Below are 26,693 nucleotides of genomic sequence, written 5' to 3' on the forward strand. Positions count from 1 at the left end.
CATCCCAATAATAGCCAGTACAGTCCCCTCCATGGGATTAGATGTACAGGCTCGCCTGTCCCCATCTGGTTAACTCTTGCTCCTTCCAGCTTTGTTCTGCCTTGTCCTACAAGAGAGGAAAATGTATGTTCCAGTAAGTGTTGTACAATTTTTTTAGCTGATGTGGCTGTCATGGTTGAATAGCTGGCAGTGTGTGAAAGCAGTGAGTTGTGCATTGCAAAGTGTATGAGGGTGAGATGAAAAATATGAACGCAAAGTATGAGGTCTGATTGATACGTATTATTGTGAGTGAAGGGAATGTGTTGATTTGAGCAGTGCCTGAGACATCAGGTAGGATATAGCATCTGAAGATTCATTCGTTGACATTGTCCACTCATGTGAGGTCATTGAACTTCTTGTGTCACTGCATCCAGGTCCTACAGGCATAACTCCTGGCATTGGCCTCCATGGTTATATGCTCCACTGTCTTTTGGCCATGTGTCTGGAGGGCCTCCTTTCCCTCTGTGGTTACAGCCGCCTCTCCTCCTTTCCAGCTCCTCCACAAAGTGCATGGTCTGAAAACCTTGGAACCTTCTCTCTCCCTTGTTGTGCTATTCTTCATTCTTTCCCAGGTCAATTTCTCTTTAACTACGACAATTGCAACTGCCACTGCCAGATGCACCTCCCCTTTAAGAGGTGCAGACTAGTTTTAAATGGTACTAAAAATCAAATATTTATCCCATGCTGATGTATGCTGCCAATGAACAGTGCAGTTAGCACTGACTGGACGCAGAGATCAAGGAAATGAGCAGGCAGCAAGATGTTGGCATACTTCCGGCATTACAATAAACGGATGGGTGTTAACCACACTTTGCAATCTCGTGCCCTTCTATCTAGTTCAGTCCCCTCAGTCTAAACCAGGAACTATAAACCATGAATTATAAATTAGCTTGAAATGAAGTACTGAAAGTGAAATAAATTGGGAAAGAAAGATGGGATTAAGAGACACAGACAGTAGTTTTAAAAAAAATAAAATCCCCAGCGCTGATTAAATTCTTAAGGAACGAGACATCACTCTTGTAAAATTACATTTTCAGGGCATCACGTTTGACAGTAATTATGACTTATCATACGATTAAAGATTGACTTCTACCTGAATACACCAGCCCTAATTATTTCTTGTCATGTTTAGCTGATAATTATGCAACTTCATTCCCTTACATGGATTTTAATGCTGAGCTGTAGGCAAGATAATGTTATCATGTAGCTCGGGACATGACATGTTTATTTGGACCAAAGCATTGGATTTCTGTGCTTACTTGGTGTATATGTAGTTGTCCAATTTATTCCATAATCAAAGCGAGCACTATTAGCCTTATGATTAATCTCAATGTAAAATCCGGGCCAATATATACACCTCCTGGCTCACTGTCTAATGATCAAAGTCATAGAAAGTACAGAATAGCTCCACTGTTAATCCTGATATTATGATGTGCATTTGACAGGAATGTGATATAAGTCCAGACATCAGAGTGCTGCTGACATAAGATTGTTTCACCATTAGACTGCTAACTTGGATCAGTTCCAGGGGGGAGTTGGTCTGAAGGAATCACTTTGAATTTGAATTTCTTGATCTCTGAAGGCAGAGGGGCATGTGTGTGGGGTGGTGAAAAAGGCATATGGGACACTTGCCTTTATCAATCGAGACATAGATTACAAAAGTAGGGAGGTCATTTTGGAGTTGTATAGAACCTTGGTGAAGCCACAGCTGGAGTACTGTGTGCAGTTCTGGTCGCCACATTATAGGAAGGATGTGATTGTACTGGAGGGGGTGCAGAAGAGATTCACAGATCAATAGGATGTTGCCTGGGATGAAACATTTAAGTTATGAAGAGAGGTTGGATAGACTTGGGTTGTTTTTGTTGGAGCAGAGAAGACTGAGGGGTGACCTGATCATGGTCTACAAGATTATGAGGGGCATGGACAGGGTGGATAGGGAGCAGCTGTTCCCCTTAGTTGAGGGGTCAGTCACAAGGGGGCATAAGTTCAAGGTGAGGTGCAGGGGGTTTAGGGGGCATGTGAGGAAAAATGTTTTTACCCAGAGGGTGGTGACGGTCTGGAATGTGCTGCCTGGGAAGGTGGTGGAGGCGGATTGCCTCACATCCTTTAAAAAGTACCCGAATGACCACTTGGCACCTCATAACTTTCAAGGCTATGCTAAGGGCCAAGAGCTGGTAAATGGAATTAGGTAGGTAGGTCAGGTGTTTCTCACGTGCTGGTGCAGACTTGATGGGCCGAAGGGCCTGTTCTACACTGTGTGATTCTGTGATTCTGTATTCAAATTTTAGTATTCCATTCCTATTTGTGAAATTGCCCTACATACCAGGAATTACAATCTCCTGCTCTCCTGGCAGCTGGGTATGCATAGGTAAATTAAGTGGGAGTGGAAGAATGAAGAAAGCCAATCACGTACACTAGGAGCTCAGTGTTCCTCAGGCATTTAAAATGTTACATAATTGCCCTATTATTATTCTATTATGATGTACTGGCTTATGTGCAGTAATGCATGAAATTTGAAGGAAACTGTAATGCCAATGTCCATTAATTTATCCTCACTGAACGAGCATATGGCATTATGGAGGACTTCTGTGACAGAACTAGTACCTAGGTCACTTCCAGCTGCACACTCCGGTCTTGAACTCTTGAACTATACTTAAGCCTCCAAGCAATTGGTAATGCACACCCGTGGGCATACCCTGGTGCCTTGCCTCAGCTAACAAACTAAACTACATGAGGATATCATCAGTTTCATCTAGTGTAGATAGGTGACCTCAATCCTTTAAGTGCATGAAGTCTGGAACAATGAAAGAGACAGACGACCTTAGCAAAAGGAAAATGGCTCTGAAGACAGACAGCATAAATACGTGAGACACATCCAGGGCACTCTCCTGACGAAGCTGTCGCCAGTCACTTTGGAAGATTGGATCTTACCAAGTATCATCCCATAGTTAGCAATGAAACCTAGTCACAAAAATTCTGTTGCTTCAGTAGAAGCAACTAGCACAACATTGCATCCAACCCTCAGCAAAAGGAAGGAACCTGAAGAAGAAGAACGAGTAAGACAACCTTAAAGGTAATTCAGAGATAAAAACAAAAATACTGCGGAAGCCAGACCTGCTGAGTTTTTCCAGGTAATTCTATTTTTGTTTTTGTTAAAGGTAATTCACCTTTGGTAGTATCCCACTATAAAAGCATCAAGATCAGATAAATACCTTTACCTTTGGATTAAGTCATCAAATGAAAAGTGCTGCCATGAACATTCAAGCTCTTTCATGAGTTTAAAAGAATCACAAGTGAAATAGCTTTTTCACATTAGAACACTCAGATAACAGAATAAGGTTATATTCAAGTATTGCCAAATAAAGAGACATGCTGTCAAAGCTACTTGTCTTACACTTATCAGGACAGATGAAGAATGTCAAATTTCAAAGGGAATAATTTATATTGTATGAGAAAAGGGGTGCTGATTGGTTAGCAAGTCAGCTCTGATACTATATTACCCCCAGAAAATGCACAAAACATGTTTTGGATCCAGCCAAATCAGGCAACAGACAGTATGACACATTCTTGAGTGAGGACTTAAACATTTTTCCTAAGGTTTATTCTACTTCCCTCAACCTTATGCACCGTTAGAAAATGATTTTTTCAAGTAAGCAGTAATCCTAAAGAAAAATATTTAGCTTTACCTCATTTTATGTATAGTAATCCACAACAAATTACAATTAGTGACAAAAAAATCCATAATGTGTATTCTGTAGATTAAATCAAGTTAATATTAATTTGGCCATTAAAATGCTGCATAGGTCTATGCGAGTTCTTAATTGCATATCTGCAGGTAGCTGTAAAGAAATGTCTAACCATAAAGTAATGTAATAAAAATTCAAACATTCAACAAATAAAATTACAAAAAAGCTGGAATCTAATAATTTTCCAATAAAATGGGAGTGGTTGAGTAAAACTATTGCCAAAGAGTACTCAAAAGTTACATAATGCTAGCAGTTAATAAATAGCTAAAGATGTTATATATTAGCAAGCCAAAACCTTACAGATAAAGATGCTTACAGGGTAAAGGTTGTCCAAGCAGGAGAATGGACTTTCCCACTTTTAATTGTATCAGGTACACAACATTTAAAAATTTAAAACCACCCCCTCAATTGGATCACAATTCTAAAATACTACAGTACAACCACTTAGGCCAGAATTTTCCATTTGTCGGTCGGGCGGGCCGACTGCCGCTGGAGAAACGGGCTGCACCATCATTTTCCACGGGCGAGCGAATTAAGGCCCACCCCGTGGGTAAGTGACTCCCGTGGAGAGCGGGAAAATAGTCACGGGGGCAGGCAGCCTCAGGCTGCCGGTTCCAATGGGGAACCAGCAGCCTGTTTAAAGAATGGCCAGGCAGCCTGCTTGAGGCAGTGCACCATGGCCACTTGTGGAGAGAGGGAGGGAGGGAGGTCTGAGTGGACAGCAGCATGAGCAGGAGGAGGGGGGCAGGCTGCAGGAGAGGCCACTGTGCCCCCCAGTTTTTAATTGCATGCCTTGCTGTCCTCCTGCAAGAGGTGGGCATCCGTCGGCACCTTCTGTATCCTGAGGATAGGAGGAGGACGGCCCCCCATGTCACTAGCCAGTTATGGGAGGAGGTGGGTGAAGCTGTAAGCGCCCATGATGACGTGCGGGGCACTGGCACCCAGTACAGGAAAAGATTCAATGATTTGCTGCGCTCTGGACAGGTGAGTACCATGTCTTGGCCATTTGACCCAGAAGGCAGCCTTAGCTTTTGAGCCCCCCCACCATGTCTTGTTGCCGTTACTGCATAGGGCATCTGTCGCACGCTGGGTGGGCAAATGAGTACTGACCATGCTTACATCAGCCTTAGTGATTGAGGAGAAGATGGGTTCTCCCCGCAGCATATGTTGGTGTTTGTGGCATTTAAGTAGTCTGGGGGCAATCTGCAGGGGAGGCTGCTGGACACATGCTCAGAACTCCAACACATATCATATTGATTGTAATGAGATGCTGCAAGGGGTGCCTCACAGTGTTTTGGGCAAGTACCATCTGCTGGCATTATCACCGCACCTAGTTGTGCCTCCTTGCCATGGGTGCTAAGACCCGTGTGCTATTCAAAGTGATGGACGCCGAATGTGTCCAAGGTGGCCATTGGGGGATGGGGTTGCGACCAGCCATACTATCTTCTGGGGACTGATCACCAGTAGTGTGGACAGGAGCCGCTGGAGACCTTAAATGGGCCACTGTGGTTGGGGTGTGGCGTGCGCATGCAGATTACATGAGCAAGCAACCCCAATAAATCCTTTTCCCTGTTTTGCAAGCAAAAACTCACTACAATGCCCAGGAGCGCCAGAGGACTGGCGGTGGGCGTGCCATCCTGCAGCATCTCACGCCTTTTGAAGAGCAGGCCATGGAGCTAGGTAGGAGTCAGGAGGGCAGGGCGGCCAGGCTGAGGTCCAGCGGCCAGGTATTTGAGGTCCACAGTCCCATCCACACTGTCTGCCCACCATCCAAACCACTGATGGTTGCTGCAACTGTTAATGCTGAAACAATGCTCATTCACAGACTGAGACATTCTGATGTGGGTCAAACAGAAGGGACCCTCGACCCTTCAGGAATCGCATCTCCACCACCTTTCAAAGTCACCTTATCCCATTTGTGACCACTATCACCATGGTCTAACATGCCATTGGACAGCTAAAAACTTATTTCATCTGAGGAGGTTTGGGACCATCAGCACCCTTTCAGCCAGTGAGCCCCACATTACTTTGTCCAAAAGGTCCTCAGCACCTCAGCTGTGAACCTCATGGCACTCAAATTAGATGAATGCCACCACATGACTCATCCCTGCGCCAAGGGGAAATGTTGCCTTCTGCCCACTCAGTCTATGCCCCTCCTTACGGAATGAAGGCTAATAATGTGACCTCTCAATCTCCTGTGATCGACGGCAAATGTCGCTACTGTTTGCAATGTTTCCTCAGCCCCGCAACTATCCAGGCCACAATGCATCCAGGTCAAGTACCTCTGTACTCTCCCCACTCCTATGGTTCATAACATGCCACGTGGCATTCCTGAGGCCATCTGACCAGCCTGTCTGCATGTGCGTTTAATGGTTGGGGCTCATCTTGACTCTTTTCCACCTCACCAATATTCTTCTCCTTAGGGTTTTGAAGGGTGAGTGACTTATGAGGCTGGGGGTGAAAGGGATAAAAGGTTGAACTGACTGTATGCTAACTGATGTACTGTCCTCGTTGTTAATTTCAGCATCACCACCACAGCGACCTGCACGTCGACCCCGCAGACCCCCCTCCACACCTGAGGACCAATATGTGCAACTTGTGGCACATTATTTCAGCCAGCCAGGCAGCAGTGCAGACACACACACCTTGGTAGGGACATTACCATCGGCTAGTGTCCCAGGTCACAGTGGAGAAGGCACATCACAATCGCTGGAGGACATGGTAGGGGCAGAGAGTGCCGAAGGCGCCAGCAGCTGCTGGGGACGAGGCATATGCTAAGTCCAGCACTGACGTCGTGCCTCTGGAGTTGTCCCTAATGCAGGACAGGCGGTAGAAGTGCATTTGCATCTGGCAGGGTTGCCTGAGGGAATGCTTCAGTTGCTCTCTGCGTTGGAGGATTCCAGGCAGAGTGCACGTGAAGGTTTGGCCCTCAGGGCAGAACTTCAGGCTTCCAATGAGAGAGGAGCTTCAATCGAATGGAACATTTTATGATTGGGATACGCTCTGACCTGCAAGCCCTCATATCGGTACTGGCCACATTCCCAATGTGGAAGATGTTGTGGACACCAAGCGTCGGCACTCGGTGCCCATGCATCTGCGGTGAGCGGGGAGTTCAAAAGGAACCTCACATTGGCGCAGCAGCAGCCTGTCGTCGCTGCGAGCTCCTCTCAGGGCGCTCCGGATGAGGGCAGCAGCTCCTCCGCCCCTCTGCCAGTCAACGTTGCTTCCGTTGAGGCTGCGACAACTGGGGTGCCAGTTCTGGAACTGGCCACTCCCTTCCAGGTGAGGCCATCACAGGTTCCACGGGCCAGGGGACGCCCGACAAGGTCATCGAGACCAATTGGACAGCAGAGTCAGTAGGCTGTCTCTCAAGCGACTCAGAGCGATGGGGCGGCACCTAGACGTAGCACCTGAAAATGTAAGCATTAGGCACCTAAGGCACTCCACGGGTATGTCACTGGTGATTTTGTGTTGGCCTTAGAATAGGGACCCATATTTTTGTGATCACAAAAAAGTGCTGTGTGCTTTTCTTTTGGACAAAATAAAGTCCACCTTTGTTACCATAGCTGAGGATCTTTTGTTTGTGATGCATTTTTCTTTTTCACATATTTATCATGGGTGTTTGAGTGAACATTGATGTTTCTGTACTAAGCACTTATTTGCAGCTGAACAGGTGGAAGATGTGGCACCTAAGCGCCACGTGTGGAAGTGCCAGGCAATGCTGTTCCTGCTAATCCATGTGTGTGGAGCTAGCTGAAGGTTCTTTGGATTAAATTGTCACGGGTGTCCCTGCCTCCTTGGTGTAAATGCGGGTCATCGTTCTGCCCCGATCATCGCCCTGTCCTTCCTCATCCTCTGAGGCACTGCTGGATTCATCATGTGCTGCCTCATCCTGGGCGTCAAGGTCTTCATCGTCAACTGCATCCCCCTTTCTAGTGCAAGATAGTGGTAGTCTTCTGTGCCCTGCACAATCAGAGAGACGCGATCTGGGGAGTACTGGAGTGCACCCCCTGAGCGGTCCAGGCAATGGAAGCGCATCTTGAGAAGACCGATGGCTCTCTCCACCACAGCCCTTGTGGTTCCCCAGCTCCTATTGTACCGCTGCTCAGCTTCTGTTCTTGGATGGCGTACTGGCGTCATGAGCCACCTTCGCAGGGGGTAACCCTTGTCACCCAGCAGCCATCCATCCAGCTGAGCCGGGGCACTGAAGAGCCCCGGCACCTGGGAGTGGCTGAGGATGCAGGCGTCGTGGTAGCTGCCTGGGTACCTTGCACAGACTTGTAAAATCTGCATCCTGTAATCACACACTATCTGCACGTTCGTGGAGTGGAAGCCCTTCCTGTTGACAAAGGCACCAGGCTCATCTGCTGGCACATTGATGACCATATGTGTGCAGTCTATTGCACCCTGGACGCGGGGGAAGCCAGCAATGGCCGTGAAGCCTCTGGCTCACTGTGTCTGACTTGCCTGGTCGCAGCAGAAGTGGATGAAAGTGGATACCCGACTGAACAGAGCGTCTGTAACCTGCTTGACACAAGTGTGGACAGCTGATTGGGAGACACCGCAAAGATCACCCACTGAGCCCTGGAAGGAGCCAGAGGCATAGATGTGGAGGGCAACTATGAGCTTCAGAGCCACTGGCATGGGGTGTCCACCCGCACAGTTAGGGGAGATCTCAGGGCCAATCATCTGACAGATATAGTTGACTGTCTCCATTGAGAGTCGGAGCCTCCTTTGGCACTGCACCTCAGTCATACTGAGGTAGCTGCTTCACCACGTGTATACCCTGGCAGCAGGAGAGTGGCGTCTTCTGTGGCCCCTTGCAACTTGGACAACCTCTTGGCACTACGCCCGGCCTCCCAAAGGTGGCTCCTCAGGAGGCTGATTGTACTGTCCTGGCCTCCTCCTTATTCTATCCCTCCCTTCCTCCTCAGGGGAGTTGCCTCCAGTGGAGAGGTCAGAACCCATATCCCCAGGCTAAATGGAAGCCTCCGGAAAACTGCAAGCCCGAGAAAGATTACTGTCTGCAGACTGGTTTCAGAGTACAGAAGAAGCTCCTGGAAATTAATGAGAACTGCTAACAATCACACAGGCAACTCTTAAACACTTTCAGCAATTAAAACTTTGTGTAAAACATGAACAATCCCTCTGAGTCCACATATCCCAACATTGCATGAGTTTTCTTTAAAAATCTCCTACCCGCCTGCCTGTTGGGCTCGTGCGCCAACCCGAAGTTCACACAGGCCCCTCAAAATCCTGGACAATTGGCAAGTTAAGGGCCTTAACGTGCCCTTCAATTAACAGCGGGTGAACGCCCTGCTGCTGAGTGAGCCTGGCAACTGAAATATCGCGATGACGCGCGCTGACGTTGGCATGTCCGCATGCCATTTTAGGCTCCAACCGCACGTCAGCTGGAAAATTCTGGCCTTAGAGCAAATGTCTGAATTTCCTCCGTCCATCATTTTAGTAGAGATTTAAAATGAAATATCACTGAAAACAAAAAAAAATTGCACCTTTTCCTGTACGTTTTCTTTTGACAAACACTTAAAAACGAGTTAGAGAATTGTACAGACCAGACATCATTTAATAGTTCAGACAAAAATTAAAATGGTTAACTTGTGCATTTTGTCTTTTTTGCAGAAATGCTCCTGCCACTTTCAGACTGGCATAGTACTGGCCAATTATTTTTAATGTTCTTTCATTCCCTTTACCATCTTTCTACTTACATTGTATTCAGAAACAACTCCTTTGTATACTTCAAAGAACTCTTCTGCATTGGCTCGTTCTACATTGAACTGTGGGTAGAAGAAAAAATGTAAACCACAAGAGTTGATTTTCATTATTCAAATATGTTTCACTTTCACAATAAATTAGCTCTCCCATCATACACTTGTTTCCCACTTTATTGGGAAGAAAAGCAGGATGATCCTGCTAGCAGATTCATTTAACAACAGTTAATGTGCAAAAACACGCACTTCACCATTTGGAAAAGAAAACTTCTCAACAATTTCCTTTTCTCCGGATGATACAGCATGGCAGGCACACTTATTCTTTCCTTTCTCCCACTTTCCCATCCAGTGTCCACAGGGGAACCAGATTTTAAACATGGAGAATTTAATTCTAGGTCAAGTCTGCACGTTGGCAGTACAAGTTCTAGGATTCTCTCTACCAAGCAACAACATCTAACTTTTTAAAATATGTTTCTATCAAGATATTACAGTCAAGAAAACAACCAGGTGTGGTTTCTGTGGTATGGATTGAGGGATAAATGCTTGTCAGGAAACATGAAGAACTCCCCTGCTTCAAATAATGCCATGGAATCTTTTACGTATACCCAAGAGGGAGCATTGGGCCACAGTTTTAATGTTTCATCCAAAAGATGGTACTTCTGACAGCACGGCACTCCCTCAGTATAGCACTGGAATGTCAGCCTAGAGCTTATGCTCAAGTCTCTGGAATGGGACTTGAATCCACAACCTTCTGACTTGGAGATGAGGGTCAGCCATGGCTGACATGAGCCAGTTAGAGAGAGGGTCACATGGGGTTGGGGGGGGGGTCAAATAAGGAGCAGATGGGGCTTTTGATTTAAAGATGCTGCATTCCTATTGTGCAACGCTCCATCAGTCCTTTATTAAACTAAATAGATTAGAGAGATCATAGTCTTAAGTTATGCAAGGCCAGAACTAGGTTAGATTTTAGGAAGTAGTTCTTTTCCTAGAGAATAATGGACTCTGGACCATGTGGGAGGTTCAAACAGTGAACACTGATTTACTAAACTCATTCAAGCAAGAGCTGCACCTGATTCCATAGAACATTACTTAAGGCCTGAGTAGCCTCCTCGATTAGTGTTGATCATCTAAAGTGGCCAAAGCAAAGTTTTTCCAGATTTCTTTTTACCCTATCTGGCCTGGATTTTAAATCCAATTTTTCATCCCTCCAAGCTGATTTCATGGCTTTTGGGTATGCTGGGGAGTGTATATATTATGGTACAGTTGTGTGGGACAAGCTGGATGCGTCTTTTCCTCTCCTCCATAGCCAAATGTGTGTTTGTGTATATGTTTGTATCAAATGCGAACTGAAATTATGTGCTTAAGTTTCTGGATGGGGCTTGAATCCACAATCTAAGTTAGGGACAAGAGTATTACTACTGAGCCAGGCCGCCACCAAAAACAAATATATTTTTGCAAAAGCATTAAATAAACCAGAAATTTAATATTCAAAAAGCTAATAACTCATGGATTATGTTCTCATTGCCCTCAATCATGCAGCTTCCCTTAAGTTACTAGTCAGCATCCATTTTTGTCCTCTGATCTTCATACTCAACATCCATTTTTGTCCTTTGAGAAATCGAGCAGCATAGGAACAGGAATAGGCTATTTAGCAGCATGAGCCTGTTCCATCAGTCAATGAAATCATGGTTGATCAGTTATTCAACTTGTAATCTTTGTAACATATCCCTCAATTCTATTGGTTAACAAAAATTTAATCAATCTTAGATTTTAAGCTAACAATTGAAACAGTGTCAACCACCATTTGTGAAAGGGAAAGAGAGAGAGATAGAGAGAGAAAACAAAGAGAAGGCAGCTGCTCTGAAGAGCAGGGAAAGACTGTGTTTGTTAGTGGCTAAGCAGGATGCTGGTGAGAGCTAATTCGCTGTTCGAAAAGAAAACAACAGTACAGAAGGGACTTTTGGAGATTTAAGGAACAAGGAGTCACCAAGATGGTCCTTATTGGTGGGAGTTGGTTTACTCAGGCGGAGTGGGACGATTTTCAAAGGATTCTGGAAGATCTGACTTGACGTGGTAGGGAGCAGTGAGCGTGCTGGAAATCTGCGAGTATCATGGGACCAGATCTTGTAATGCTATACATCTACTAAAAGCAGAATGCACAGCGAAAGGAGTTCGAAAGAAGTATCTCAATTATGTTAGTTAATTAATGTAAAAGTACCTTTTCTTTAGTGTGATGTATTCGTTGCCTGTTAAGTAATGCTTGATCTATGTTGATTTTAGCTTGTTTGTCACAGTACAAGTCTTAAAATGTGAAATCTTGTTCTTTTGTTTTTAATTTCCACCGGTTGCTGAGAATTTTTTTTTAAGTTACCGGTCTCCATGCGAATCATAAGAATATCTTTGATCAAATAACTTATTCGTTCATGGGACGTGAGCATTACAGGCAATGCTGGCATTTGTTGTCCATCTCTAATTGCCCTTGAACTGAGTGGCTTGCTAGGCCATTTCAGATGGAAGTTAGGAGTCAACCACATTGCTGTGAGTCTGGAGTCACATGCTCACTGCTCCCTGCCACGTCAAGTCAGATCTTCCAGAATCCTTTGAAAATCGTCCCACTCTGCCAGGTGAGGACAGAGATTTCTTTTCCTAAAGGGCTTTAGTGAACTAGATGGGTTTCTACGACAATTGATATTGGCCATAATTGAGATTGGTGATCAATTCCAGATTTTATTAATTGAATTCAAATTTCATCAGCTGCCGTGGTGGGATTTGAACCTAGGTCTTGGGATTACTGGTCTAGTGACATTACCACTATGTCTCTGTCACCCCTTAACTTTCTAAATTCCAGGAAATTCAACTTCCCTCTGAAATGGCCTCATTTGAGAGATCTATCCTCATAATCTAACCCTCAGAGTAGACTCCAGGTATCAATTTAGTAAATCTACTCCATCCAAAGTCAATATATCCTTCCTAAGGAACAAAGCCCAAATTGAACACAATACTCTAGGTGTGATTTCGCTAGGGTGATAAGATAGGCAACATTGTAAGCAACCGAGTAGTTGAAAGCATAGAGTCACACCAGAAAAAAGTTTGGGAAGCACTAATCTAAGTCATTAATACTGTTAATAACTGAAGCCCCAATGCAGGTCTCTGGGAGACATCACAAATCACACCTTGCCAATTAGAATGCCTGTCCATTATCCCTACTCTTCATCTACTGCCATTCAGCTACTTTCCTAACCAGATAAATAATGTGCCTTCAATTTCACAAGCTTCAAATGTAACTAAGTTTCTTTTGTGGGTCTTTATCAAATGCATTCTGGAAGTCCATATAAATAACATCCTTAGATATTTCCTTGTCTACAATAGTGAACTCTTCAAAAACTCAATGATGCTTGTCCATGCTGGCTCTTTCTGATCAGCTTTCTATGTTTTAACAATGCTACAAAAATGCAAAGTTATTATTGGGTACTATCAACATAAGCAATCCAAATGACTGGCTGAAGGATTACCTAAAAAAAAGTGCTGAGCAATATTACGTTCAATTTTATTAACATAAAAGCCACAAACAGCAAGGATTTTCCTTCCCTGCTCATCATGTGATCGTGTGTTTTTTGATTGTTCATCTGCGCTAGGTATAAGGTTGATATTTTAAATACCCAAGGCCCAACATTTCTTATGTTATTCAAATGAAGATGATATTTGTTTTTATATGGAAAGTAGCAGCAAAACACAAACAGGCTGTACATATCCCCTCAATGGATGTCAGCTGTGGTTCAGTTGCTAGCACTCTTGCCTCTGATCACAAAGTTCCAGGTTCAAGTCCCAATCCATGACTCGATCACAAAAATTAGGGCTGACGCACTCTTGTGTAGTACTGAGGATGTGCTGCACTGCCGGAGGTGCCAATTTTCGGATGAGGCATTAAACCAAGGCCTGCCCTTGTGGATATAATAGGTCCCATGGCACTATTTCAAAGAAGAACAGGTGATCTGGTCATTGTCACATCGCTGTTTATAGGAGTTTGCAGAGAGCAAAATTTATTGCCTCATTTTCTTCACTATAACAGTGACTACACTTCTAAAGTACTTTATTGGCTTTAAATGATTTTGAGATGGCCTGTGATTGTGAAAAGCACTCTATAGATGCAAGTTTCCCCCCACCCCCCAATTTCCTCTGTGGTTTCAATTTTACTTCCCAGCATGAATAGCTTGATATGATAATACAGATTACTCTTAACAGTGGAAGCAAATCAAGTGAATGTTTTTCATTTGGCTTCACAGTAGCAATTGTTTCTCACGGACCACTGGTTGATTCAATTAATGGTTCAAAATGATGCTTTGAACTTTTAACTTACATACAAAAGCAAGGATACACATATAAGGATAAGAAGAAGTTACTCAGCCCAAGGAAAATCATCTCTCTGCTATCTTAGTTTTCCCATTTAGCAATCAGCTATGTTTCGGATGACCCTAATATATTTGTCTCTTTGATGCTGTCAGTCAGATTATTCTAAAGATTTTCTTTTCATTAGTTTAAATATCATCTTGTCCTACTTTCTTACTTTACTTTGAATTAATATTTTATATCTTTTATATGGAGCTCTCCTTAAGAATCATTCTTTGGCATGTAGAGTTTATATATGCTTAATTAAGTACAGAAATTGTGGCACACATTTTATCCTGAAATTCAACTGCCCTGCTTTGAATTTTATTCTTAAGAAACACATACATACTGAAGGCTTTTAATTTAAGATATATTCAGTAGAAGGAAATCATCATATGAAAAATTTGGTAAATTACTAATTTAATTTCCAGCAGTTTCTTGTTACTATCCAATGTACTGCCAATTTATTCAGTATGTAGTGGAACTTTGCACTTGGGCTTCAACTATTTATCTATCCCATCTAGTGATAGCATAAGACAAATGTATTCAGAACATATTCTTACACTGTAACCTTCCAATCAACAATAACTTCTTAAACTATAACTAATAAATATCTGAAATTCAAAATTCGTGGTGCTTAGATACTGGCAACAATTAATAAATTTCAGCCCAGAATCTGATGGAGTGGGGAATCCCACCTTGTGCTGTTTGCAACATTTGTTCCTGCACACCCTTCCACTCAAAAATGTTTTACCTACAAAGTTGCTGGAAGTAAGAGCTGATGATGGCGCAATGAGAAGGAACCAATTGTTAAAATTATTTTCATTTGACAATGTGTTTGTATATTTTTCAAAAATATTGTAGCAACAAAATCTTTTTTGTAACAACTGATTTTACCACAGTCTTATAATTCACCAATCTAAAAGTAAGTCTTAAGTTATTTCATACCATCAACAGCAGATCTTTTAAAAAAGTTCCTTTTTATATTAAAAATACTGGAAAAAATACAAGAAATTGCTTTGTGATATCCTTTAACTTTCTTACTCGTGCAGTGTCATTTATTTATTAATAGCTGGGTTTCTAGGTTTTTATTTCTGGATTTTCAATTCTTCATTTTTTTCCATCTTTTCCGGGTGTGCCTCTTATTGCCTTGGGCTATTCATATCTTCATTGTTTCATTAATGTCTTTAATTCTTTTTGTTGCCTCTTACCATTGTAAGATTATTTCATAAGTCTAGCCAGCAGTCCACTGATATTCCCCCAGATGCAACTGCCAATCCTGCCATTCATTAAGATCCTCTTCAAATGGTTGTTCATCTTTTCAGCTAACCTGAAATGCTGACTGAAATGCTGATTTATCCGTAGATGTTGATTGAGCTGCTGCCTTTATAGCACTTTATTCTTTTGTTTCAGATTTCCAGCATTTGAAATCTTTTAGATTTTTCTCTTCTATTTACATTTGAAAAGTAACATTCTGACCCAGATCTCCCAGTTAGTGGCAGAGCAGATGTGCCCACCATTGATTGCGATTTAAACTGCCCACTAACCATTCTACACGAGAGCTTTTGCACCTTCCGGTTCTGGCTCCAGCAGGGATCCAGTGACACTATCGGGAGGCCAATTGGTGAGTGTACAGTAATTCCAGTGAAGCCACACCTCCTTCTTCATTACAAACTGAAAGCATATCCCTTAAGATTGGTCTTCAGTTCATTGATTTGCACCGATTTTAAATGGAGCTATCACTTCCAACACTGCACAAACTCATCCCCTGACAACGCTCACTTCCTCCCTCACTCCGAAACTGTTCATCCCTCACCTCACACAACAGTGTTTACCCCTCCTTCACCACTGACATCGTTCACCCTCTCCGTTACTCCACAACAATGCTCACCCCCTCCCTCATCAATACTCACTTCCTCCTTCACCCCATGACAATACTCACCTCCACGTTCAACCCCACGACAACACGCACCCCCTCCCATATCCCACAACAATATTCAAATCCTCCTTCACCCCACGACAATGCCCACCTCCTCCTTCACCCCACGATAATGCTCACCCCCTCCTTCATCCCACAATATTCACCTCCTCCTTCAACCCATGACAATGCTCACCCCTTTCCTCATCCCACGACAATACTCAACTCCTCCCTCACCCCACGACAATACTCAGCTCCTCCCTCATCCTACGACAATACTCACCTCCTCCCTCATCCCACGACAATACTCACCTCCTCCCTCATCCCACGACAATACTCACCTCCTCCCTCATCCCACGACAATACTCACCTCCTCCCTCATCCCACGACAATACTCACCTCCTCCCTCATCCCACGACAATACTCACCTCCTCCCTCATCCCACGACAATACTCACCTCCTCCCTCATCCCACGACAATACTCACCTCCTCCCTCATCCCACGACAATACTCACCTCCTCCCTCATCCCACGACAATACTCACCTCCTCCCTCATCCCACGACAATACTCACCTCCTCCCTCATCCCACGACAATACTCACCTCCTCCCTCATCCCACGACAATACTCACCTCCTCCCTCATTCCACGACAATAATCACTTCCTCCCTCATCCCACGACAATAATCACCTCCTCCCTCATCCCACGACAATAAGCACCTCCTCCCTCATCCCACGACAATAATCACCTCCTCCTTCACCCCACGACAATACTCACCTTCTCCTTCACCCTACGACAATACTCACCTCCTCCTTCACCCCATGACAATACTCACCTCCTCCTTCACTCCACGACAATACTCACCTCCTACTTCACCCCATGACAATACTCACCTCCTCCCTCATCCCACAACAATACTCACCTCCTCCTTCAACCCACGGCAAAACTCACCCTCTCCTTCACCCCAAGGCAATACTCTGCTCCTCCTTCACCCCCCGACAATGCTCACACCCTCCCTTACAACCCTCATGGCACCCCCTAATCCCAAACAATGCTCATTGTTCCTCCCCTCACAACCTTAACAATGCTGACTCTCCTGACATCAGCTAGACAGGAGAAGGGATGCCGGAAGATGCGTCAGGAGAGCAGATGAACGGTGCTGGAGGGGTAAGGTGAATATTGTCAGGAGAGGGGCAGGGTGAAGGTTGTCAAGAGAGAGGAGCACATTGTCGGAAGAGGGAGGTGTGTATATTGTCTTCAGAGCGGGATGACGATGGTGTTGCCAGTGGTTCCCAAAGCAACTGTGACCCTCAATTACTGCACCAGTGACACATCCAGGTGGGATAAGGTGACATTGCCATCATATCACAGATCACAGTCCATTGCTGCATGTTTGTGCACCCCAGAGGCACTGGCACACCCCAAGACAACGTCTCAGCAACATATGTAATTTGTTCAAGCTCTGACTGCTGGACTGCTTTGAGACCCTGTAAGTCCCTTTGAGCACTGATATCCACAGTATTAATGGATGTAGTCTGAGCCTATATGACACCAAGCTGAGTTTGCATGGCAACAAGTAAAGATTTCATGACCTCAGTCTGATCTTTCAAGACGCAGGGTGACATCTGCCGGTGCTACAATGGAAGTTGAGACATCAGCCATCAGGCGCTGGATCTGTAGATGCTGTCGTGGAGTCGTCCACCACTACCACATGGGAAAAGATGGGTTCTAAGCTTGGCGCAGAGCCCTGTGCCAAGTTGGAACTGAACTCCTCCATGCTTCTTGACAGTGACAACAGACTCTGTGGCAGACCTGATGAGTTTCTCTGCCAGTTGAATGAGCTGCTGCAACCAGAACACATCTCCCCTTTAAGAGGTGCAGGCTAGCTTTAAATGATGCTTGCCTCACACAAACTTAGACCCCCTGTTTAGTGTGCTGCCACTAAGGACTGCATTTAACCCTGGAGTGCTTATCACAATTGTAGAAAAGAGCAGGCAGCACCATGTTTGCTGCTGCCTGCATTATGTTGCTTGCCTTACTTCAACAAGGGAAAATTATCAATCCCTGTGCCTGGTTATGGGCCTTATCAAACATAGTTCAAAATATCTTGTGATTCATGTGCATTTCCTCTAAGTCTATCACTTGTTATCTTATATTCCATTTTTACATCACACTTAAATGTGCTATATTTATTCCTATAATGGCCTGATTCTTGGCATGTGACTCAATCCCAGAATTCCAGTTCCAATTAACATTTGGAAATTCCATCATGCTGCCTGTTCTAGCTCTTGCTTATTGCTATTTATTAAATCGACATACTAATTCTTCTATCGATCATAAACTATTTAATAACTTTCACTGCTTCTTTTCTTTTAACAAATTTCCAGCTTCCCTTTCATACAAGTCAATTGACTGTCATCACTACGTTTCACTTTGGGCCCTCCACCAGTTCTCAACTCAATCAAATACTGCGCCTCTCTTGCTACTTACCACATGGGCCCAAGCCAAACGAGTTCCCACCTACCCTAAGTGCTATATATCTATAAACCAGTTCTGGGGGCTCAGCCTAGCAATTGTCAGAAGATATAATAATTTTCATAATGGCAGTGGAATTCATTGTGGAGTACTAGACGAGACTGTATCTATGGACAGGTGTATGTGTGCGCCTTAATTAAAGGTAACTGGTCTGAAGGCTTTGATGTAACAGAAGATAAGCTAGGTTTGAAATGTTAAGTAGGTAAACATAGGTGTAAAGGGAACATTTGCATTTTTAAAAATAAACCAGAGTAGCTTGAATTCAAAAGAGGGAGTGAAATATTACACCTAGCGAGGAGAAGTTAAGAAACAGTGTGTTTATTTTTCCCAAGGATTACTGGTAAAATTGGCATTATGATAGATTTTATTATCGGAGAGGTGACTTAGTGAAAAATGGGAATCTCCATTCAATGGGGAAAATATGTATAAAGGAGCGAAGGCTGTGTGTAAGGGTAGGCATTCTAAGATCTAACAAGTGTGAAAAGCCTCTAGCATCTAAGCCTCAAGCTGCTGTCTAAAAGAACTAAAGTTAAGAAAACTCACTTTGAAGTGGGTTGTTCAGGGTATTGTGTTTCTTTAAAATCTGTGTGTCTTGCTGTTGCCTTAACAAAAGTGTAACTGGGAGTTAGATTAACTAGGAGATTTGGAAGTTATCATAGCAATAATTTGTAGATCTATGTATGCATTTAAAATCATTTCTTCTATTAAAAATGATTTAATTTTGTTTTGTAAGAAACCTATAAGTGGTCTTATTACTACTGAATTCAAGGTATGCATCCCAAAATGTATACAAATTGCAAAACAGTTGTGGTAGCAGTTTCAAGTTTCTCTTTGGGATTTGAGCAGCTCAGCATTTATCATCGACTGTGCCATAACACAACTAACAATTGTTTGATGAAAAATAAAGAAATTAGAACCATAGAAAAGTTACTGCACAGAAACAGGCCATTCCACCAATTATGTCTGTGCCAGCTGAACAAACTAGCTGTCCATTCTAATCCCACCTTCCAGCACCCGGTCCATAGACTTGCAGGTTACAGCACCTCAGGTGCAGATCCAGGTACCTTTTAAATGAGTTGAAGGTTTCTGTTTCAGCCAATCTGGGCAGCAAATTCCAGACACGTACCAACCTCTGGGTGTAAATATTTTTCCTAATATCCACTCCAATCCTTCTACCAATCACTTTAAATCTGTGGCCGCCCCCCCCCACCCCAGTAATTGACCTCTCCACTAGGGGAAACAAGTCTTTCCTGTCTATTCTGTCTAGGCCCTTCAATTTTGGACACCTCAATCATGTCACACCTCAGGCTCCTCTGTTCTAAGGAAAGCAACTCCAGCCTACCCAATCTTTCCTTATAGCTGCAATTTTCTAGCCCTGGCAACATTCTTGTAGATTTCCTCTGTACTCTCTACAGAGCAATTATGTCCTCCCTGTAATGTGGTGACTACAACTGTATGCAGCGGTCCAGCTGTGGCCTAACCAGCATTTTATACAGTTCCAGCATTACATACCTGCTTTTGTATTCTACACCTTGTCCAGTAAAGTAGTGTTCCATATGCCTTCTTTGCCACCTTATCTACCTGTCCTGTCACCTTCAGGGATCTGTGGACATGCACTTCAAGGTCTCTCACTTCCTGTACTCCTCTCAATATCCTCCTGATTATTGTGCATTTTCTTGCTTTGCTTTCCCTCCCAAAATACTTTACCTCACACTTCTCCAGTTTGAATTCCATTTGCCACTTTTCCACCCACTCAACTAAATTATTGATATAATCTTGGAATCCACAGCTATCCTCTTCACTATCAACTACACAGCCAATTTTTATGTCATCTGCAGATTTCCCAATTATGACTCCAACGTTTAAGTCCAAATCATTAATATATACCACAAACAGCAAGGGACCCAACACTGAGCTCTGTGGAATGCCACTGGAAATGACTTTCCAATTGCAAAAATATTGGTCGATCATTACTCTTTGTTTCCTGTCACTGAGCCAATTTTGGATCCAACTTGCCACACTCCCTATATCCCATGGACTTTTCTGACCAGTTTGCCATGTAAGACCTTGTCAAATGCCTTATGAAGATCCATGTAGAACACGTCCACTGCACTACCCTCATCAATCCTCCTTGTTACTCCTCAAAAAATTCAAGTTAGTAAGACACGACTTTCCCTTAACAAAACCATGCTGACTACCCCTGATTAATCCATGCCTTTCTGAGTGACAGTTTATTCTGGCTCTCAGAATTGATTCTGATAATTTTCCCACCATGAAAGTCAGACTGACCTGCCTATAATTAATCAGCCTATCCCTTACACCGTTTTTAAACAATGGTACAATGCTTGCAGGCCTCCAATCCTCTGGCACCTCACTTGTATCTGGTGAGGTTTGAATAATAATCCTCAGGGCATCCGCTATTTCCTCCTTGGCTTCCTTTAACAGCCTTGGGTACAGTCCATCTAGCCCTGGTGATTTATCCACCTGTAAGTATGTTAGTCCCTCCAATACTTCTCTTATTATGCTATTGTATCTAATATTTCACACTCCTCCTCATTAACTAGAATGTCTGCATCATCCCTCTATTTTGTGAAGACAGAGACAAAGTGAATGAACTCATAAATTAGTAAATTTTGCTTCCTCATTAAAGAAACCTAAAAAAGTGTGTAAAGCACAATTAAACATCTCTACTTCCAACAAAACAAGCCCAACCTTTCACTGCAATATCAGAAAAGACATAGGGCTGAATTTTTCCCTTGTCATTCGATTTCACATTAGGTGGGCCAATTAAGGCCCACTCACTGAGAGATGCAGCTCGTCACTGTCCTTGAAGGGCCGAGTGGGAGCAGAGGCCTGTTAGCCACCGGGCCCAAGGGTGACCTGGCGGCCAGTATATCGAAGGCCCAGGCAGACCCAGAAAGGCTGCCAGAGAAGTACGTCTGGCTGCCGTTCGTCCCATGCATTTGAGTACGGCTGCAAACGCCAGGCAGGAGGGGCAGTTCGGGTGGGCACTCAGCCTCCCCCTTTTCTGATGAATGGCTCACCATCCTCCTGGAGAAGGTGGCTGCCAGGAGGGACACACTTGTCCCTAGAGATGGAAGGAGAAGGCCATTGCACCTCACCAAGAGGACATGGGAGGAGGTGGCAGCCCGGGTGAGCAGCCATGATGTGGTATGGCGCACATGGGTGCAATGCCGGAAATGCTTCAGTGACCTGCTGCACTCAGGAAGGTTGGGTACTGTGTTGGCATGGGTCAGTGCGCAGAAGTGTTAAGGTGTGGCTGGCCCCCCACCGTGGACCTCAGGGATGCTAAACTGTCAATCACACCGGAGCTGGCCAAGGGGGTGAAGCCCTGGCTGCTTGGATTGGTTGCCTTGCGGCTCGAGGGCCACGACTCAGATGTGCTCGTCGATGTATTCTTCAGCTAAGGATGGCCAGGCTATAATGGTGCTGCAGGTAGAGAGTGAACTAATCAATGCTCCTCTGTTCTTTCAGGAGCAGACAAGCAGAGAGGGCATGAACAGGTGGAGGCCCGCCGAACCTGCTGCTGCTCTCTTGGTTCGAGCACGACGCCCTTGAGCTGGAAAGCTGGCACACTCCCCATGTAACCGAGCGTGGAGAGGTGGGGGTGCCAGACAAAGGTAAGAGCGCAGCACACAGAGGTGAAACTCTCAGATTGTGCAACCATTCTACTGCAGTCTCCTCATTGATGTGAGCCTCAAATCTGGAGTCCCCATTGATCACTGGAAGATGATGGCACCCTGAAACAGGTTTCCACTGTCTCATCAGGGTGCCTGGCATGTACAGTGCCAAAGTGATAACTTTAACTAATGACATGTCCTTCTTTTCCCTTTTAGGTTCTGCAGCAGGAGTCCCATCCGTAGACCTCGAAGGGTCATCCCTGGTGCCAGAGGACCACCGGGTGTCACAGTCACCTGCGTCACGCCTGCTCTCTGAAATAGACACCAGTGCAGAAAGCAACACCTTGGTGGGCATTAATTCAGCAGCTAGTATATTGGTGCACATTGGTGAGGGCGTTTCACACTTTCTTGAGGTGCAGATGGAGGCAGAGTGCACCCAGGGCGCCGGCAGTCAGAGGCATGCTGGGGACCAGGGCAAAGGTTGATGATGAACCTCTGGAGTCGTCCATTAGGCGGCAGATGCTGAATGTCCAGCAAGCTGTGTGGGACCATCTTGTGGCAATCCATGAGGGTATGCATGCCATGGTCTCCGTGATGGAGGAGTCCATGCAGAGCATGAGCACTGCGTTGACCGTCATGGGCGAGCGCACTGCCTCCTCCATTGAGAGAGTGGAAACTCATGGAGATGCAGTTCCAGGGACAGAATGAGAGGTTGCGCTTGGACCTGCAAGCCCTTGCACAGGCACTGACATCAGGTGGTCAGTGCCAGCGTGGGAGATGGAGGCACCCAGTATCCTTGCTAGGTGCCTGTGCATTGATGGTGAGCAGGGTGGTCCACAGCAACCTCCATGGTTGGCGCACGAGCTGCCTATCGTCTCTGAGAGCTCCTCTCAGGGCGCTCAGGATGATGGCAGCAGCTCCTCCACCCCTCTGCCAGTGACCGTTGCATATGATGAGATTGCAGCGACCGGGGAGATGCCAGCCGTGGTACTGGCCACTCCCTCCCAGGCGAGGCCAGCACAGGCTCCACTGGCCAGAGGACGACCGCCAAGGTCATCAAGGCCAACAAGACAGCAGGATCAGCAAACTGTCTCCAATGCCAGCGCCAGCGAGGGCATCTAGATGTAGTATTCGCAAGCATAAGTTAAAGGCACCATGAGCACAAGAGGGACAGGTCATGGGTGATTTTATGTCCATTGATGTTTAGTTAATGTATACTGGTTTGGGACTTAAGACCAGAGAGTTGGTTTAAATAGCCTGTACATGTCAAAATGATAAAAATCTGTTTTTGTCTTCATGACCTGAGTATGGTGCAGGTTACGCCAGTGTGTAATGCTGAACATACATGGCTCTAAACTTTATTGCACAGGTACTGAGTGTTCTTTGCATTCAAATGAAAGGGTCCTTTCAATTAAGTTAGTAAGACACGACTTTCCTTTAATAAAACCACGCTGACTATCCCCGATTAATCCATGCTTCATACGCTTCCAGTAACTCATCCTTTTTGTAAAACTTATCCAAAAATTGTAACAGAGGGTTTAATCACCATGATCCAAATGATCCACTTTCCAGTCTGAAAATACCTTACTCTTTATCTTAATTTTGGCTGGTAATGATAACGTCAAAGCCATACCTTGCTTCTTCCGGGGTATGGAAGTAACCCAGGTCCACAGTTGAACTTTAGCCTTCCATTGTTAATAAGGTTCAGAGTTAGAAAAAATTGTTGGATAGTCAAAGCTTGAGATTTTACACCGTCCTTCCACCATTCTGTAACCATCTTTCTAAGCAACAGTTTATTCTGGCTCTTAGAATTGATTCTGATAATTTGCCCACCACCGAAGTCAGACTGATCCGGGATGGAGGAGGCAGCCCTGGCATGCATTTGAAGCTGGTCTTTGGTGGCATGGCTGAACAAGCGTTGGATCAAGACATCCCTGGTGTCTCTGCCTCCCTGGATGTTACTGAGGTCTGGCTCCACACCCTCAGCATTCTCCTCACTGTACTCATCTTCCAACTCACCACTGGATTCATCATCTGAGGCCTGTGCAGCTGCATCAAGATCCTCTTCCTCAAATGGGTCCTCCTTTGCCAGTGCCAAGTTGCGGAGAGCACAGCATGTAACCACGATCAGTGACACCCGCACTGGGGATATTGTAGTTCTCTCCCTGAACGGTCCAGGCATCGGAAGCACACCTTGAGAAGACCTATGAGTCGCTCTACCACCTCCCTTGTGGAGCCATGACTCGTATTGTAACGCTTCTCTGCCTCTCTTCTTGGGTGGCGGATGTCAATGTATAAATAACTGCACTGCATGGCAATCACCTTGTTAAAGACAATTGCTAGTTAAACAGGTGATGGGTATTGATTATCCCATCTAAACAGAATAAGAAGATACAGCTGGAACGCTTTGTGTGGAAGCGACTTGGAAGTCAGTAGATCCGAGGAGCTGTCTTGAAAATAAACTAGCTTGAACCAAAAGACCAGCCTCGATTAATTCTTCTACTACAACCTCTTATTGTGAATAAGATGGTAGCAGAGGGTGAACTTTAAGCTTTGGTGATTGATTGCTGTATATGAAGCTTTTTGATTCAATCCTCTGAGGAAAAAAAAAGTGTACTGTTGCTGACAATTTAAGTTACGGAATGGTGGAAGGACGGTGTAAAATCTCAAGCTTTGACTATCCAACAATTTTTTCTAACTCTGAACCTTATTAACAATGGAAGGCTAAAGTTCAACCGTGGACCTGGGTTACGTCCATACCCCGGAAGAAGCAAGGTATGGCTTTGACGTTATCATTACCAGCCAAAATTAAGATAAAGAGTAAGGTATTTTCAGACTGGAAAGTGGATCATTTGGATCATGGTGATTAAACCCTCTGTTACAATTTTTGGATAAGTTTTACAAAAAGGATGAGTTACTGGAAGCGTATGAAGCTTGGATGATCTTTGATAGGTTTAGACGATCAGTCCATGGAAGAATATATCATGGATTTTGATAAATGGTACAGGAGACTACAGGGATTTGAACTTGAAATTCCAGAATCAGTATTGGGGTTTAAATTACTGGATTGTGCTTGCATTTCCCACGTTGATGGTCTTTTAGTACTAATAGAGGTACAATTCCAGGGGAAAGAATCTCTCCTAGATCAAATGGCAGCTGCCCTAAAAATATTTCTGGGGAAACACCCTTGTGCTGTTGTTGTCTGGCGCACTGACCTCTACCACGCGGAGGCTGAGCGTCAACTCGCAGACACTTCCTCCTACCTCTCCCTGGACCATGACCCCACCACTGAACATCAAGCCATTGTTTCCAGGACTGTCACTGACCTCATCTCCTCTGGGGATCTCCCTCCCACAGCTTCCAACCTGATAGTTGCCCAACCTCGGACGGCCCGCTTCTATCTCCTACCCAAAATCCACAAACAGAACTGCCCCGGTAGACCGATCGTCTCAGCTTGCTCCTGCCCCACAGAACTCATTTCTCGTTATCTTGACTCCCTTCTCTCTCCCCTTGTCCAGTCCCTTCCCACCTACATCCGTGATTCCTCTGACACCTTACGTCACATCAACAATTTCCAGTTCCCTGGCCCCTACCGCTTCCTCTTCACCATGGACGTCCAATCCCTCTACACCTCCATCCCCCACCAGGATGGTCTGAGGGCCCTTAGCTTCTTCCTCGAACAGAGGCCCGAACAATCCCCATCCACCACTACTCTCCTCCGTCTGGCTGAACTTGTTCTCACGCTGAACAATTTCTCCTTCAACTCCTCTCACTTCCTCCAAATGAAAGGTGTGGCTATGGGTACCCGCATGGGCCCCAGCTATGCCTGTCTCTTTATGGGGTATGTGGAACATTCCTTGTTGCAGTCCTACTCCGGCCCCCTTCCACAACTCTTTCTCCGGTACATCGATGATTATTTCGGTGCTGCTTCATGCTCTCGTCAGGACTTGGAAAAATTTATTAATTTTGCTTCCAATCTCCACCCCTCCATCATTTTCACGTGGTCCATCTCTGACACTTCCCTTCCCTTCCTTGACCTCTCTGTCTCAATCTCTGGTGATAGACTGTCCACCAATATCCATTACAAACCCACCGACACCCACAGCTATCTCGACTACAGCTCCTCACACCCTGCTTCCTGTAAGGACTCCATCCCATTCTCTCAGTTCCTTCGCCTCCGTCGCATCTGTTCCGATGATGCTACATTCAAAAACAGTTCCTCTGACATGTCCTCCTTCTTCCTTAACCGAGGTTTTCCACCCACGGTCGTTGACAGGGCCCTCAACCGTGTCCGGCCCATCTCCCGCGCATCCGCCCTCACTCCTTCTCCTCCCTCCCAGAAACATGATAGGGTCCCCCTTGTCCTCACTTATCACCACACCAGCCTCCGCATTCAAAGGATCATCCTCCGCCATTTCCGCCAACTCCAGCATGATGCCACTACCAAACACATCTTCCCTTCACCCCCCTTATCGGCATTCCGTAGGGATCGCTCCCTCCGGGACACCCTGGTCCACTCCTCCATCACCCCCTACTCCTCAACCCCCTCCTATGGCACAACCCCTTGCCCACGCAAAAGATGCAACACCTGCCCCTTCACTTCCTCTCTCCTCACCGTCCAAGGACCCAAACACTCCTTTCAAGTGAAGCAGCATTTCACTTGCATTTCCCCCAACTTAGTCTACTGCATTCGTTGCTCC

General features: G+C 45.0%; 1 protein-coding gene across 3 annotated transcripts in view; it reads right to left on the reverse strand.

Moving 5' to 3' along the window:
- Positions 1-26,693, reverse strand: part of nme7 (NME/NM23 family member 7) — a 189,598-nt gene that overhangs the window by 64,058 nt on the left and 98,847 nt on the right. For all 3 annotated transcript variants that reach the window (XM_041210812.1, XM_041210814.1, XM_041210813.1), the window contains one exon: positions 9,512-9,580. In XM_041210812.1, the coding sequence (XP_041066746.1) occupies positions 9,512-9,580 (69 nt within the window). The remainder of the gene's footprint in view (positions 1-9,511; positions 9,581-26,693) is intronic.

Source organism: Carcharodon carcharias, chromosome 18, assembly GCF_017639515.1.
Source record: "Carcharodon carcharias isolate sCarCar2 chromosome 18, sCarCar2.pri, whole genome shotgun sequence".
Taxonomy (NCBI): Eukaryota; Metazoa; Chordata; class Chondrichthyes; order Lamniformes; family Lamnidae; genus Carcharodon; species Carcharodon carcharias.